The 17,168-nt window shown below is 39.4% G+C and overlaps 1 protein-coding gene across 1 annotated transcript in view; it reads right to left on the reverse strand.

Moving 5' to 3' along the window:
- ap1m3 (adaptor related protein complex 1 subunit mu 3) overlaps positions 1 to 16,943 on the reverse strand; it is a 28,257-nt gene extending 11,314 nt beyond the window's left edge. The window contains exons 1-6 of the mRNA XM_010730946.3: positions 16,740 to 16,943; positions 10,281 to 10,437; positions 9,580 to 9,647; positions 9,181 to 9,311; positions 3,874 to 4,021; positions 2,401 to 2,527 (exon numbers count right to left, since the gene is read on the reverse strand). Coding sequence (XP_010729248.1) covers positions 2,401 to 2,527; positions 3,874 to 4,021; positions 9,181 to 9,311; positions 9,580 to 9,647; positions 10,281 to 10,437; positions 16,740 to 16,781 — 673 coding nt within the window. The 5' untranslated portion in view covers positions 16,782 to 16,943. The remainder of the gene's footprint in view (positions 1 to 2,400; positions 2,528 to 3,873; positions 4,022 to 9,180; positions 9,312 to 9,579; positions 9,648 to 10,280; positions 10,438 to 16,739) is intronic.
- Between the last annotated feature and the right edge of the window lie 225 nt (positions 16,944 to 17,168).

The raw sequence follows: 17,168 nt of genomic DNA on the forward strand, positions 1-17,168 counted from the left end.
CTCTCACCTGTTTCTGTGCTTTGAATAGACAGTAAGAGACAGGAGGAACCTAATCTGTTTTCTGTCTGCTGTCGCACACTTGAAAAAAGAGACAGAGGGAACACGGGGAACCATTTTATAATAACATTTGGTAAATGTTTCAGTCCAAACCATCTCACACTGCAGTGATATCACTGCAGTGATATCACTGCAGTGATATCACTGCAGGACTAAAGAGGACTAAAGAGACAAATAATTCTTAGCATTTAAAGGTTGAAAGGACAGGATACCACCTGCATGAAGCAGATTTCCTCAAAAGAAAAGTAACTTCATTGTTCATGGCTGATTAATTCTTGAAGTCATCTCTTAAGCAAAACTGAAAAATATCAACTGAAAATATATGCATTCTGGATTGTTGGTTAGACAAAAAAAGTGATTTAAAGAAGTCACCTTGGGCGTTTTTGACTGAGACAATTAATTGGAAAATAATCAGCAGATTAACTGATAATAAAAATAATAGTTAAATGTCCAGCTGGGAACTTTCTCAAATTCAGCTTAAGGAAAAAACAAATAGTCCCCAAACCAAAACAGACAACAACTGATAAGTAATTATGACTAATCTTAGGGACGTGTGAGCAGATGCAGTCACTCAGGTGTTACAATCGACCAGATGCTTGAGATAAAAAGGTAATTTATCTTGACTGAACAATGTCTAAAATAACAGTCTGTTTGTGGACTGTAATTTCATGCACCAGCTTTTAAATTAGAAAATATTATGAATGTAATTTCTGAGTTGCTTGTAGCGGCAATTCTGGACCTCTGCCAGAAGAGGGCAGTGTTAAATGATTTATACTGTTTCTCACATTTTGGCTGCATCCAGCTGTGATAAAATGTGCAGAAAATGCAAATATGATATGCACCAAATTTATGTGAAATGATACAGAAGAAAGTGTAACAGCTGAGGATAAGAGCGCAAAATCCATTTTAATATTTGTGTAAATATTTAGTGTGTGTGTGTTGCTATATGTGTCAGTGTTTGATCATAATTTCTGTTCATTTCGTTCTGAGGATATGTTATTTCCCAGACTGAAACACGCAGCAGGGGGATTGTGGGCTGCATATATAGGATATCCACAGACCCCTCACCTTTTATCTGCAGGGCTGTAGCCTGGGGTGAGGATTAACTCAAAGGCAAAGAGGCTAGACAGTGATGGAGCCTTTCCCCTTCAGTAAGGAGCACCAGGGGGGGAAGAAATGAAAGGCAAAAGAGAGGAAGGAAAAGAAGAAGAGAAGAGGGAGCGTAGCAGTGGGAGACATTAATGGGAAAATAGGGAAAGTAGGAGGAGAGGAAAAGGAAGATGAGGAAGAATGAAAGCTGAGTGTGGGATTTATGGAAGAAGGTGGTGGTGTGAGGGGGAGTTCAAGCAGTGGAGAGTGAATATATTGCGCATAACATTAAGTAGTAGCATATTTACAAATCATTTTTGCTATTTGAGCATTTTTAAAGCAAATGTATATTTACTGTGAATTAGTTTTGATTCAAGATACAGCTAAACATCTCTTGTTGACAGTTTGCTATTAAAAAATGTCAACTCTCGAGGCAGCTTAAGTTAAAAATGAAACTCAAATAGTACACTCACTGTCACTTATGCAACGGTCTGTCGCTGTCAGGATGCATGGACTACTATACTTAAACTAGAAAATACTGAAATTTACAAGAAGCAGCAGATTTATATTCTCAAACTAAACACTTCAGTGCTTCCTATTACTGAAGTCAGTGATTCCAAAACAGGGGCACATGTACCCTGGACAGTGTGCAGCAGTGTTGGGAGGAACACATCACTGTAATCACATTACATTTTTCTGTAACACAGTAATGTTACATTACTGTTCCTGCATAATGTAGGATAGAAAAGAAAAAAAATAATCAAACATGCCTATTCATGAGTGACTTCCTTGCTGCCGATGAGGAGAGTACAGGTTCCATCAACTCCGACAGTGAACCCAGTCATTAAATATTTGAAGTCGGAGATGGAGATCCTGAACTGTTCCCCTACTACGCTGTCTAGTACACCCACAGAGAGGCTCTTAAGCCTGGGCAGTCTTGTGCTGACTCTGAAGGAGCCATTTAGGGAGCGAGTGACTCAAGTCGAGTTTATTTGAGCTCATTAAATCTCAGGCAAACTCAGTAAAGTAATGAGTATTTTTTGATTAACGAACACTGATGAACAGCTGCTGGAGCTCATCTGACAGAGCTATGGGGGGTCAAACAAAAAAGTTTGGGAACCACAGATGGAATATCTTTTCCAGTTACTCCTCTCTCATATTTGTTGAGTGTGATTCAGCTTCACTGTCTATGTGACTGTTTTGCTTGTATGTATGTATAACTACAGACACAGAGACGGACCGACGGTTACTTACTGCCTGTGATTTCAAACAGCACTTTGTCATTGAGGCCCAGTCGGAGTTCAGGCATCCCCGACAGGACCACTTTGAGCTTGATAGTGCCTACTATTTCACTCCGCAGGACGCTGCCATTGGCGCTCACCTATAAACGGAAGAGTGAAGCATTACATTAAATATGAGAGGCATTAATTGTTGCTGCACACAAGTTTACTGTTAGCAGATGCAAATAGGTTAAGTGGCTTTCTTGAAATAACAATAATCTATAGATTATTAGTAAGACTCCTACGATAACATATCAGCCTTTCAGCAGATACAATCAGACTGAAAAGCTCTCAGCATGCAGTATGTAAGCGAAGCACTGATGTGACAGAGGATGAAGAACCTCTGAAAACATGATAAGAAAGTCCCCGGCCACAGAAAAGGAAGTGGCAACAGCAGCTCACCAGTTTTTAGTTCCACTTTGAAAAACACACAAACTCTTGTACCTGAGGGGTCCTTCGAGGACATTAAATTCAAATACAAATATACATATGCAAATATTTTCTGCTTCTTTAGCTACAGAAAGCCTGAGCTCCTGTCTGTATTCCTAAAATTATATTTACTGACTCACCTTTGAAATCTACAACTTGATACAGAATGTCACTCCTTGCTGCACACAATGATGCAACATAAATACCCGAAATGTTTCTATTGAAAAAGAACAGAGGATTGTTGACCTTAGAAACCGTTTCCTCGAAATTCAATTCAAGGAAAGTAAACCGGTTGGAGGAGCCAAAACATGCCAGACTTTTGGAAGATAATTTTAGCACTGACGCACCCGCTTAGCCTCACGGAAACACCTATTTTAAACAGAACTGTGATAAAACAATGTATGAATAGAGAATGTAGAACAGATACTAATCTTAGTGGATGAGACTGGATGAGTCAGAATTTAAGAGTTCATGAAAGTGTGTTCTGTGCGTATCCATAGTATGTATCCTTTTTTTGTGATATTATTGTGGGAAGAAAACAATAAACAGCAATAATGATAATATTAATCCACTGTAGCTATGAAACTGTGCTGTCCAGGGTGATTGGTCTCAAATATCTAGCATCAGTCAGGCTCTAAGACATACATATCTTGCCCAGTCTTTCAAATAAACCATGCTGCAGCATTTATCTACAGTATGGTGCACGTTTGTATGAAGTCTGCAACATGTTACTGTGTGCAAACCCACTTCACAGAACTACAAATATAAGTCTGATTGTAAATGAAGCGTTTTATTTGCAAGATGAGACAAATATTCACAGACATGCTGCATTAGTTGCAAGAAATCCACGATTCCCAGAAAAACCTCATTCTGATGACAGGAGATGATGCATGTAATAGAAAATAAACCATCAAAAGCTGTAAGTCTGGCATGTCTGTAATGCTTTCTGACTCTTTGTTGAGCCAGTTTTTGAAAGATGATGTGATGTGATGTGATGTGAAGCAAATACTGTCCTCACCAGTAGATTCACTGACTCAATGACGTCCATGAAAACTTCGTTCTTCCTGTACTTGATGCCCTCTGACCGCCACGACACAGCGTTGGTGACAGTGGCAGGAGGTCGAGGAGCCCCGACCTCTAATTTATGACCCTGCTGGGTGATGTATCTGAAAGAGACAAAAGCAGAAAGAAGTTGTCCCACATGTCAAAATGTTTCCAAATTCCTCCTAATACTACTGAGTGGAGGACCTGAAAACCCAATTTTGGATAAATAAGATTCTTAATTTGAAGAAATATAAATAGGAAAAGGCAACATTATGTTTTTTTTCTTGCAACATGAACTCACTCTCTCTTGAGGAATGTTTTTTTTTTATATAGATCTTGTATTAATCACCCCTTATGACTTAAAATAAATGAGCTATTCCAGCGTGAATAAATTAAAGAAGCTTGTATGAAGATTATTCATGGATGTAATTGGAAAATGGAGATTTACATAAACCCATTGTGACTGCAGCCATAGATGATAATGTGACTTACATGCATTTGTTTACACAAATACTGAACTATTAAGCACTGTTGCTTGGATGAATAAAACCCCAGCATCAGGTGTTTGAAAGGGTTTCAAGCCACCAGGAGATGCGAGAACAGCATTAATAGGTTTGGATTTTTCAAAGACTTGAACCTATAATGGGAGTTATTTCTTTGCAAAAGTCCATCAATTTATCTGTATTGATCGTTGAAAATCCTCTGTTAGTGTGAAGTGGCTTAAGAATGTGAGAGGATTTTGAGTGTTAGAGTGTTTTAATGCTCATCAAGCCGTTTAGTGACAGTCTAAGTCACGGAGTAGTAGTAGCATGCTGCCAGTAGCTTTAGGAGATATAATATCTCAGATACTGCACAACTCTGACAAGGCACAAATGACAGCTTGGATGGATTCATTAAAAAATAAGTTGTGTTCCTGGGCATGTGGCAGTGCAATATTTTAGCTCCTTTTAGCTCAGTTTTGATTTCCACTAACTCTCAAGGGAAATTTGTCTTTTTAGCTGCTGAATGCTATTTTTTTCTGTCAGCTTTTTACAGCTTTTTCACTAAAACAGCTGTCTTCTGCAGCTGAAAACTATGCCAATGAGAGCAGTGAGAGTGAGCCAGTATAAACAGCAAAAGCTCTAAAACCAAAACAATGATCTGAAAAACGCTTAAGCAATCCATATAGCCTTGACGAGTTGCAGAACCTGGTGTATGCATCGAATCCATTGCTACAGTAAAAAAAAAAAAAAATCCTGGTGCAGCTTTAAAAAGTATATCAATTTTTTGTCTATTTATCACACAGTACAGTAGTGTGTCTCTAAATATGGAAGCTGGAGAGCCAGTTTGTTTTAACAATCATCTAACTGTGTCTAGGGAGACATAATGAGTTGTCATGAGAATAGGAGGGAGCTGTACTCAGACAAACAACATGTGACCAGGTCTGTTTATACCTGCCCCCACGTCAGAGCTTACATCTCACTGGCCTTGTTTTTAATGTACAGGTACATTGTACAGCTTGATGCCCCCTGAAATATGATGTCTAAAACAGGTATTCTCATTTTGAAGCATTAATTATTTTCACTTTTTTTTTTATGTACAACTTTGTATACTTTATATACTCAATAACACAAAATAAATGAAAAAAATATTTTAATTTCAGTTTAATTTGATAGGCTGGATACCAATCTGAATAACCAAAACTGCAAAAATACAAACAATAAATCTTTTGCATGATTTTTGCATTTGGTTCTTACAAAAATTCATTACTAGACTGTGAGGTGACTTGTGCAGTAACCTGGGCAGGCATTTAGAGAAAACAAATGGTGCTTTAGACACTTAAACATTCTGAATTGGTGTCGTTGACCTACACTTGGACCTACTGTGGAGAAGTGGCTAATATTCACATCTGCTTAGATTTAAGTCCATCTATTGAGCAAACTGAAATGCGTGCCAACATTTTATACTGCTACTAACATAAACATGTGGATTGACAGTGATTCAAACTGAGCTATCGCTGTAGAAATCTCTCTCCTCCTGCTGTGTACATTCTTACTTTCTTCTGTCCTCTTTCTCCTCTCCTATCTTCAATCGGCCCTCACCCTTTCCTCTTCCCCACAGGCCCAAGCGTTTCCCCCAGAGTCAGTGACTTACTGACCCAATGTACCACATGAGGCTGCTGTCCTCAACCTCCTCTTTTACAAAAGAGTAGGAAAACTGCAAAGCCAGCAGAGGAGCAAATGTACTAGCGATGTCATTTTCATGCCTTAAAATTAATAAAAAAATTTTTGGCTGTATCTGTTTGGAAATTCTGCTGCCTCCCAAAACATCTGCAACAAAACAGGCGAAGCAGTACCACTGCTGAAATTTTGTAAATGCAATTCAATTTTGGTGCTTATTTTGGAATTAAATCATAGCACCAACACCCACCGGATAAATGTATGTGTACTGTATGAGCCTTTTCCTGTAAGGTACATAAATACAGCAGCGAGAATGGTATTTGTGTTTAATATGCAGTTTCTAATTTGAGAGATGGGCCGCATGCAACAGCGTGGCTATTAATAATGTGTCTGTCTTGCTCCAGACTCACTTCTAGATTGAACTGTGCTGTGGCAACAAAAATCACCTTGTTATACTAACAGGAACTGTTACGAGGAGGAAATATCAAGGGTCTATGGACAGAGAGAGTGTACAGATTGTAGAACTCACAGAGACTAATTTGTGGATGAACTTGACTTGAGTTTGCCAGTTGCATAGAAATTGAGCCATTTGGTCTTAAATCTCATCTGTAATATATCTTAGCCATTCAACCATTTCAAAAGTATATGAAGTCAAAATATTGACTTGTATTTTGTGTGCAAATGACTGATTGTTGTGTTTCTGCTTCGGTTTTTGTCTTTTCATTTCTTTTCTTTAAATGTGGAATAACTGTTTTCGGGCATTTGGGGGCAGCAGAAAGAGTAACACAATGCATAATAATATCACTTTTTAAATGGTTAACATGATTCTGAGAGCTTTGTCTCTGAAAACATCTGCCTGCCGTGGCCGAAAAACCACATTATGAGAAAGGTCAATGAACAATGAATGATGAAACTCTCTATAAAAGGTTCTGTAAAGCTGAGGGAAGCAGAGGGTGGTTATTTTTTTTAAGGTTCTTCCTTTACACATGATCATATTTTTTATAATATCATTGGACACAAAAATATCAATTATAGGCACTCTTTTCAACTTTTCAAGCATGAGCCAAGTGTCATGACACATGAAGCCAATCAAAGCTTATTGAACAAATACAAAATACAAACACTAACTGAAGGATCTTGTTTGCACAACTGTACCTTCCCTACCTGACATCAGCAACTAAAACTGCTGTACAAACAAGTTTTAGATTGACTGACGGATTGAGGCATCCCTAGTTTTCTGTCCCAGTTCCTCCCACCTAAGAGGGTCTTGAATGCATGTTGACACACAGCAAAATCTGAAAGTGCTGAGAGATGAAAGGCGACGCCAAGTGGGCTTGGGGTCGATGTTGGATTGTTTTGTTGCTTTGCCGTTTGTTCTGCCTTGCCCTGATTCTCCTCAGAAATGCTAATGAAAGGATCTGGAAGCGAGGGCTGGCAGCAGACTGACAGATTAGCATAACAATGGCAATCATAAACACACACGAACACACGCATGGGGGTTCATACGCATACACACATGAACACTTTCACATGCATCGCTGCAGTCTCACTTGCTCAGTCTCTTGCACCCACCCACACGCACGTGCGCACACACACACACACACACACACACACACACACACATTTACACATTTGTACAAGACAGTCAATGTTTTAGTGTGAGAGTGAAAGGTGTTTTTCTGGGGGTCAGGGCATGAAAAGGTCAAAGAACACAAACAACCTGCAGACATAGCTAACACAATGTCTGTGTGTGTGTGTGTGTGTGTGTGTGTGCGTGTGTGTGTGTGTGTGCGCGCACGCAAGAAAGAAATGACACTTTTGTGTGTCTCCTTGGAGAGGAGAGAAGCAGGGCTTTTCTGTCTAAGAGTCTCGAGTGTGTCCAGCTGATGGTGTCATTGTGTCTGAGTGCCAATAGGAGCCTGGTAATTATCAACCCTATTCAGACACCGAACACACATACTGTACTGTACACACACATACACAAACACACGCACACTTACAATCTCAGCCAAGCACAAACAGCAAACGAAATTAAACATCAATCACACATTACCATAAACAATGTGCTATGCAAATTTGAACAATTCAAATATAAAGTTCACCATTAATTAGAAGCAAAGCTGATCACGTGCACATAGTAACCATGTTACTGTGGTACTGTAAGGCGAACGTTGAGCTTTTCCCTGGAAACAAATGCCTCTCTGAGGAGCCAAGAGGAGGGAATAAGCAAAACAACCCTGTGTACACCAGGAACACAAAACACTTGTGGTGCACAACAAGCAGTTGCTTCAATTCATTCTGCTCGCTGAATAAAGCTCAGACAGTCATTACAGTTTTAGTTTAGCTAATGAAAAACAACAAAGAAGCCAATGGCCCTTCAAACATCATCATCTTGTTCACTCACTCCCATCTCTGCTGGTCACTTACAGTATGAAATACAAAGCTGTTATCTCACTGAGAAACGTTTTCAATGTTTTGTTCCCCGGTGGAGGATACAGGTACCACTCGAGCTAATGTGGTTACATTAAATTCAGGCTGGAGTGCAGCAATTATGCCTTCGAGAGTTTGAAACTTGAACCTTGTCAGCTACTTAAAATGCCATAACACACTGTGAACACACATAACTGATCCAGGTTTTGTCGAATGTAATTTTTTTTCTTTTTTTCATGATGGCACCTTTAGGGAAAAAAGTTCAACTGTAACTGAGTTTAGATGCATGTAACAGTGACAGTTCAGATGGCAACAAACTAAAATCCCTTCACTCAACCATGTGTGGAGGAGAAACTATGGTGTCTGTAAAACCTGTGAAAAACCTGAAAAGGTGCTTTCTGGAACCAATGCTTGCTCTAGTCTACTGTAGAACCATGCTGGACTTCTGGATCCTGGAAGAGGACCCACATCTGTATAAAAGGCTCATTCTAAGGTAACAAAAACAGTTTTTAAATTTGGGCAATGATAGACTAATGAAAATATTTCCACTTCTGCCATATTCGATCAATAGAGCCCCTTAAATCTTACACACTGGACTTTTAACTTTTGTAAAGATAAGTCACTCATACTGTATTATCACGTCAGACACAGCAATCTTCATGTTGTGTCATCTTGTGTAATAGTTTTCTTACTCTTGTAGGATCTTGCTGTCAGTTGTCTGAGGGAAACCGAAGTCCATCACTTCATCCATCAGCTCGTACACTGTCACAAAGTTGTCACGAATACTCTCCTCTTCAAGTTCCTTAAAGTACTCCTTAAACACCTACAGACACAAACAGGCACACATACGGTATATGTTATATTATCGTAGATATAATACACACATTGCTTGGCTGTACTGTGTGTGTAAATTCATGCCATCTTCTGGCTGTATTTAGGAAGCAAATGCCCGTTTCATTTCAAATGGTGCAGCATCAAATAATGACTAAAAATACTAATTTCAACATTTCAAGCAGGATGGTTGGGTAACACATTTCAAGCAGAAAGTAGAAGTTACAGATTTGGACTGAATTTGTCAAAAACAGACTTACCTGGACAATTTTATAAAGAAAGGAGTACACCAGAGCAGCATTGGCATTCTTCTTAGTCATCGCCACCACTGAAGAAAGGACTGTTAAGAAATAACTGTACATGTACAAGTGACAGGTATCTGAATTTGAAAAACAACTGCTATGAACCAGAAATGGACAAGATAGAGACATATAGTGGAAATCTTTTAGATACCGTGGGTGGTTATGAGATGAATGCAATGCCACATTAAGTTGGCAGAATGCATCACACTCACAAGCAATTGAGAACATGGCCACAGGGAGGTAAAAACAGCTCAGTTGTCTAATGCTGTGCACTGGGAATATCACTTACAACTGCAATATCATGCTGAATTAATAATGTGTAAGGAAGTTTGACTGCCCAATCTCACATTAGGAAATGAGGCTGTGCAGTGCATAACACATCACAGTGAATCTGTGTTCAATTTTTCAACTGGCTGTGAAACATGGTGTGATGAAACAGGAGCTGAGAGACTGCCTGCTGCAGAGACCCAAAGGGACTTCCTATGGAGCTGGAGACTGCTAATGGAAGGAGCCATTCAGGTTTATGCATCAGATGCTCTTAATCTATCCTGTGCTGTAAAAAAAAAATCTTCAGTCTCAAATGCAATTTACTACAGTGAAGGTTCATTTTCAACAGATACAACAACGCACATTTTTCAGGCATGAACTCAAATGGATACAGTAAAGGTTGCTGTGCTTGATCCACAGGAAGTGTGAGGAGCCATGGCTGACCATGGGTGTCATCTCAGCTTCTTCTTCTCTCTTCATTAGGATGGGCATAAAGTGGTCAATTTCATTCATGTCCATGTTCCCCATGTAGTTACGGCAGATGAGCACCTGGATCCAGAAAGTAAGGAACAAAATATGGAGGCAGAAGACATTATTAAAGAGGCACTACCCCGTCATTAAATATTTAGAGCTTTTGGCTGAGATATCAAGGCAGAGCAGTCAAGCTTAAAGCTTTTTTTCTTTCTTTCTTTCTTTCTTTCTTTCTTTCTTTCTTTCTTTCTTTCTTTCTTTCTTTCTTTCTTTCTTTCTTTCTTTCTTTCAAGACCCACTGGCTGACTATAAACCCTAACCTCGTAGATGGGAATGACACAAATTTCCAGGGTCATCTCACAAGGAAATGTGCAGACTGTGTTTCCAACTTGAATATCTGATGATTAATGTTGAATAACCAGCTTCTCAACAGAAAACTGGCAGACTTTAACAAGGCCCAAATTTGAAATTGGCAAACAAAAAAGTGTACAAACCCAAATACTGGTTAAACATTAGAGGACATGCAGTTCCCTGGGCCCTTGTGGTCTAAGGCACATACAATGTAATTTTAACATCCCTGGTTCAAATGCTGTTCAGGAATGCTTGTTGAATATTTTCCCCCTTTGCTGTCAACTACAGAATATTTTATACCGGTAATGTAATGTGAGTCTGTTGGTCAATCACTTTGGCTCCGACTGAAATATCTCAACAGGTGAGTGGATCAGACATGCATGGTCACCAGAGGATGAATCCTAATGACTTTGGTGATCCCATGACTTCTGTAGCACCACCATGAGGATCATCTTTTTGGTTTTAAATGAAATACAGTATATCAACAACTACTACCATCCAGCACCAACATCAGGTCAAAACAAAAGACTCTTAGTCTTGTTTATGACAACCACTTTCCCTTATGTGCTTTTTGACTCCTCTACATTTTCCAGAACTGCTTTCAAAATACAGCTAACTAGCAAGTCAATTAACCAGTGAGTATATCTATGATTGTAGCCTTTTCCAATAGTAAAAATAAAATCTCTTTTGACTGCATACATGCTGTTCTTTTGAGACTAGTCTCACTAGAGAACTTGATATTTCTGTCTTTTCTCTCGTGGATTTCTCCCCATGTGACTGTTGCTGAATGTCAGAGCAAATTGCTGAGTCCATAAAAGATCTCTTCTTTCTTCCACTCTGAGAGTTTGACATTCTGATATTTACTAAACACATAGTTGAATCACTTTCTCCAAACAAATGCCATTGTGGATTCACTGAAAGTAATACACTCAAGAAAAAGAACAACAACAGAAATATGACCCAGAAACTCAAGTTGCACTGGAAACAGGACTTTGGCTGTTTAAAGTCATGGATTTAAGGGGATAACAAGGTTTATATCGCAGATTTGCACAGAATCCACAGAATCTTTAATTATTTTCAACATATATTTTAGGTTTGATCAGTATCTCTTACAACATTTTTAATCAATTTACAATTTTAACAAGATTCAGTTCCTTTAAACCCTAAGTAACAACCACACCCTCTAATCTAAATAGAAACACACACACACACACAGACAAGATGAGTCAGCAGTCTTGCTAGAGTCCGGACACACAGAGTGAAGTAAAGTAGGAGATCAAAGCTTCAATGCTAGAGAGATCAAGATAACACACACACACACACACACCAACACTCACACATTCAAAGCTTCCCCCTCCTCCTAATAGAGGAGTCTGTTGTGCCGGGGTCACACAGGGCAGATACAACAAAGGCAGGGGGAAATAAGAAATAAAAAAAAGGAAATGCCAGGAAAGTAAAGTAATCTGGGAGAGAAAAAAGGATATGAACAGGCCACTGCTCAGCTTCTGTGAGAGGAGACAGAAACCACAGAGCGAAGAGTTCAGAGGTCACCAGAGAGAGAGAATGAGGTATAGACAAATCTTTGTTGCAGTACCGAAGGCCTGAGAAAGACTACCCAGAAAATTCACTTTGTATTTCTGGAAATCTGCAAAAATGAGTAGAAAAACTAACCAAAAAAATATTCTGAGCTGAATAATTTCAGGCTTCACAAATGTGACAATTTGCAATGATATAAAAGATAGAAAAGAGCTAATTAATTAGCTTTGAGTTTTGGAGTCAAAGCACGTTCCCAACATTATCTTGTGGTTTCAGAAACAGTTCCTCTGAATCTGAATCTGAATTTTCAAATTATATTAAGGCTTAAAGTTATGCAGAATTAACAGCGTGGCCACTTTGATTGACAGATGGGTAACTTGTGTGAGCTCCCAGGCGTTATTCAGCCTGCCTGAGGTCCAGCGACAATCCTTTGCTGATATTTAAATTTCCCGGGAGGCGGCAGAGGTAGGACTGCCAAGATAGCGATGGCCTTAGCCACCTCATTTTGAGCTTCAGAACAGCTCTTCATAAACCTGTGGGTGACATCACGGATACGACGTGCATTCTTCATACTGTCTATGGTTAAAAAGCAAAACACTAACACTGCTTATTGGTACCTCAAGTATATCAGTTCAGGCCCTGACGTTACACACACTTGAGACTTTTGTGTTGGCAGGAATTAGTTGTAAAGTTGTTTCTTTCTGACAATACATGAATGAATCATCAAGTAGCATTATAATCACTGTGTCCCAGTAATTCCCTGAGATTAAATTAAAACCAGCCAACGGTACAGCTGATTAGATGTGAGGAGATGTTAGGGCATTCATCCTTTGACAACACATGCTGTGTGATGCTGCAAGTTCTGATAATTACCTCCTAGCCACAGTCACAATGATGATTTCCAATATGTTTCACCTTTAGGATATTTAAGAGTCAGCATATCATCAGCCTGTCATGTTGCTTTGAATGTGTGTCAGTTAAACTAAAAAGGAGAACATCAGATAGCGTTGTATATTCAGCAGAGGCACAACACATCAAACAGAAGATCTCACACAAACAGTTAGCATATTTCATGCCCCCAAGCACAGCGCAGCTACTTAATAATCCAGGTCTCATTAAATTCTACTGTGAATGTGTTACTTCCAAGTTAAGACACTGTACTGTCTGATAGAAACTGTTGTGTTGGCATTCACGAATAACCACAACAAATATTATTACATCCACAACCCTCAATTACATTCCTTCTAATCTCATCATAGATGTACCTCAAAGAGCTTTACCTATAAAAGTGTTGGACTAAAATATAAAAAAAAAAAAGAAAGAAAGAAAATATTTTAGCAGCAAAAATAGATAGAAAGAAGAAAAAAATAAAATGAAACATGATCATAAATAGAACAATAAGGAATAGTGTAAAAGCTGGTTGTTTTACCTAAATTTAACAAAAACTACAAATTCTCTTAAAAGGTCCAGTGTGTAAGATATAGTAGCATCTAGTGGTGAACTTGAATATTGCAACCAACTGAACACCCTTCACCTCACCCCCTCTCCTTCCAAGCCAGAGGCAGAACCTAAAATGGGTATGAAAAGGTAATAAACACACAAAGGGTCCTATCTAGAGCTTATGTTTGGTTTATCCATTCTGGGCTACTGTAGAAACATGGACCCAATGTAATAAAAACATATACATGATTATACACAAATGAAAACATACTTTTGACTAGTACATTCCATATTTAGCGAATAAGGGCCAGGATAGTCCGGGGAATTCGGTTCGATTGGACGGGGAATACCGAAAAAATGTCATGCCTTCATTTGGTTTGGTTCACTTTCACACTGCACTTTTGAAAGCGGGCCAAACCGCCTGGACAACGTCATGCAGTTACAACAGCTGCTCATTTGGGGACGATATTGCCCGAAACCAGCACTGACCATGAAGAAAAAAAGCATGAGGAAGAAGGAAACCCGGCTCATCGTCATCATACAGCATCACTTCCGCTCTTTGGTTCACTTCCTTTCTTTGGTTCCCTGGATAGTCCGCTTGCATTTACCACTGTAAGCAAATCGCACCAGGGTTCACTTGCAAGTGAACCGAGACCCACGTTTACAGGCGGACCAGAGTTCGGATGATTCACACCTGCCCAAATGGAGTGGACTATCCGAGGAAATGAACTCCAGTTTGCTTAAAGCAGGCCAAACAACTCTGGTGTGAAGGTGCCCTAAATTCCCCAAAGTCTTACACACTGGACCTTTAAAATCACTGGTGACCTTAAATATCTCCAGACATACTGATTCCAGGGATTTGGGGACGATAGCCAACCAGTGACTGTTTACAATGTGTGAAATCATTAGGAACCGCTCACTGCTGACCTCTAAAGGCAACAGCGACTAGAAAACCCCTTACTGGAGTGTATCACTAGAAGGCAGAAAGAAAGAAAAAATCTTCAGTACAAACAATCAAAACACAAATCTATAACTCAGAGATCTTGTCACTCGGAGAAAGATTTTAGAGTTCCAGGGCTTGTAGATGCAATAATGACACATTGAACAGACTGCAAGAACGCAAAAAGACGCCACTGAGTTGGTCTCTCAATTGCGACCATTTAACATTGTGCTCACAGCGTTGCTTTTTCTGAACAGCAGCTCTGTGAGGCTGCACTACAGCACAGCAGTGTATTGAGCTAAATGCTAACATCAGAATGTTAATACACTCACAGCAATAATGCTACAGTGTTCATGTTTAGTAGAGAAATACAAAAGTAAGAGCTTTAGGTCCTTCAGAACCACCACTGCTGCTTGTGACAACCTAAAACTTGTGTTCTCTTATTCAAAATTCTACTGGGAGGCACTGGGAACGAATGATGCCATGCTGATTTCAATAGTCTGACATTTCAGTCTACATAGCTGGTCCCTGCAGCCAGCAGCAGTGTGCGGTCTAGTGCCCAGGAGCTACAACTTAGAGGGGGGAGGGATAAAGGGCAGAGGTGGAAACTGGCTTCTGTATTAGCTCTGTGTTTTTAATGGTGTCTAGAAGCGTGAGTGACCAGACTTCTAGACAGATTTAGGTTGGTGAATATTTATACTCTGTTCTGAATTCTCCTTTAGTGTATTCGTAACACAACGGCTGATTGTACTGTTTTCACTGCTGTAATAGAAGACAAGAGGGCCACGCCTGCTCAGGACAGACAGAGGAGGTGAAGAGCTACTCACTTGCCCCAGGGCAGATAGACAGATAGGTAAAGACAGAAAAGAGAAAAGCTTTAATCTGAACAATCAGACATCCAGGCTACGAGGGACTGATCCTTTTCCCTGATGGGTATCAAGCTTCTTCAACAATTCCTTTTCTTACCCTCGGATAAATTAACCCTGTGAGGTTCCCATGCAAATCCACAATGAAGTAAGAAACAGTGAAGATTCCTCCTTTAGTCTTCTTTTATTCATCCCTATAGTACAGAACACATGACTAAAAACCTAAATGCATTTTAGACAATCTTTTTTTTTAAATGACCTTAATTATCAGGATGAGGATTAGTCTAATTATTGATTATTTGTCTGTTTTGACTGATAGTCCAAAACCGAAAGAGATTTACTATGCTATTAAAGCTGAAACTAATAGTCGACAATTTAATGACATCTATTTTCATAGTTAGTTAATAACAATGATTTAAAAAAAAAAAGATACTTGTTCCATCCTCTCAAATGTCAAAGTAAATATTTGCTGGTTTCCTCAGGTATCTCACAGATCTCTTGAATATCTTTGGTGTTTTGGACTGAAAACAAGTGATCTGAAGACATTTTTTCACGACATCCTGACTGAAGGAAAAATCAAGAAAATAATCTGCACGTTGATTAGGCTTAAAATGTGCTGAACAAAGTGAAACAATACTTAGATTTGAGAGGCTGGTATCAGAAAATGTTTTCACCTTGAAAATAGAGAATAACAGTAAACATTTATCAAAATTCATCAATCTTTTTTTTTCAATGGACTGATTGTTCCAGCTCTGGACACTGCAGCTTACAAGTCTTTTAAATATAAATTTGTCTCACTTTTAATGTATTTGGGCCCACACTTAATTCTCTTAAATATTGCAGTGTTTTACAATCCTTTCTAATCACATGAACCTTTTGGGGCTGCTAAAGTCTGAAACTTTGAAACAGGACCCATCACACACAGTGCAGGCTGCATGGCTGCACAAGAACAAACTGTGTGTATGTGCTGAGCGTCAGTGAAACGAGTTTGGCAAGTTGAGCCTCTCCTTCCTGACTGCTCCTTCACATGAGGGCAGCACATTAACCTGTCCTCGCCAGGAAACTCAAGTATTATGTACAGCTGTTAACAGTACACGAATTAAACTCCGTTTTTTTTGTTTTGTTTTGTTGTTGTTGTCACATTTGTGGACTTCATACCGGCTGACACTCTTTTCCTGTAGCAGGTGCTTCGTTGATAACCCTGATGTCAACTTCCCCCCTTCAACAACAAGTCGCCACAAACTTACCTTTCCCTTCAGGTCGAGGATAAATATCGCCGACGCCGACATCTTTGTGGAGAAAATTCCTCGAGAACAAGAAGTAGGTTAGATAATATGTGGGTCTACAGAAAGATATGGGTCAGTTAAAGGGAGTAATACCCACTCCCATCCTCCTCCTCTCTCCTCTCCTCCACTCTCCTCAGTCGTTGCGTTTAAGTGCAACTCGCTGCTTTTCCGGACCAGATGATCAAGCGTGCTGCAACACAGCGGATACAGCTTCCGGTGGTTAAGCCCCGTTTTTACTTTCATTCACTCACCAAAGGTGTAAAATAACTCACTGTAATGGAGTTATTATAGAGGGACGTGAGTTTTACTCGAGTACTGCCACTGTTTACTTTTCACTAGCACTTCTTTTTGGGGCGAGATGTTGTTGTTTTTACTCACTCACTTCACAGC

The sequence above is a fragment of the Larimichthys crocea genome, chromosome XVII (genome assembly GCF_000972845.2).
Source record: "Larimichthys crocea isolate SSNF chromosome XVII, L_crocea_2.0, whole genome shotgun sequence".
Classification (NCBI taxonomy): Eukaryota; Metazoa; Chordata; class Actinopteri; family Sciaenidae; genus Larimichthys; species Larimichthys crocea.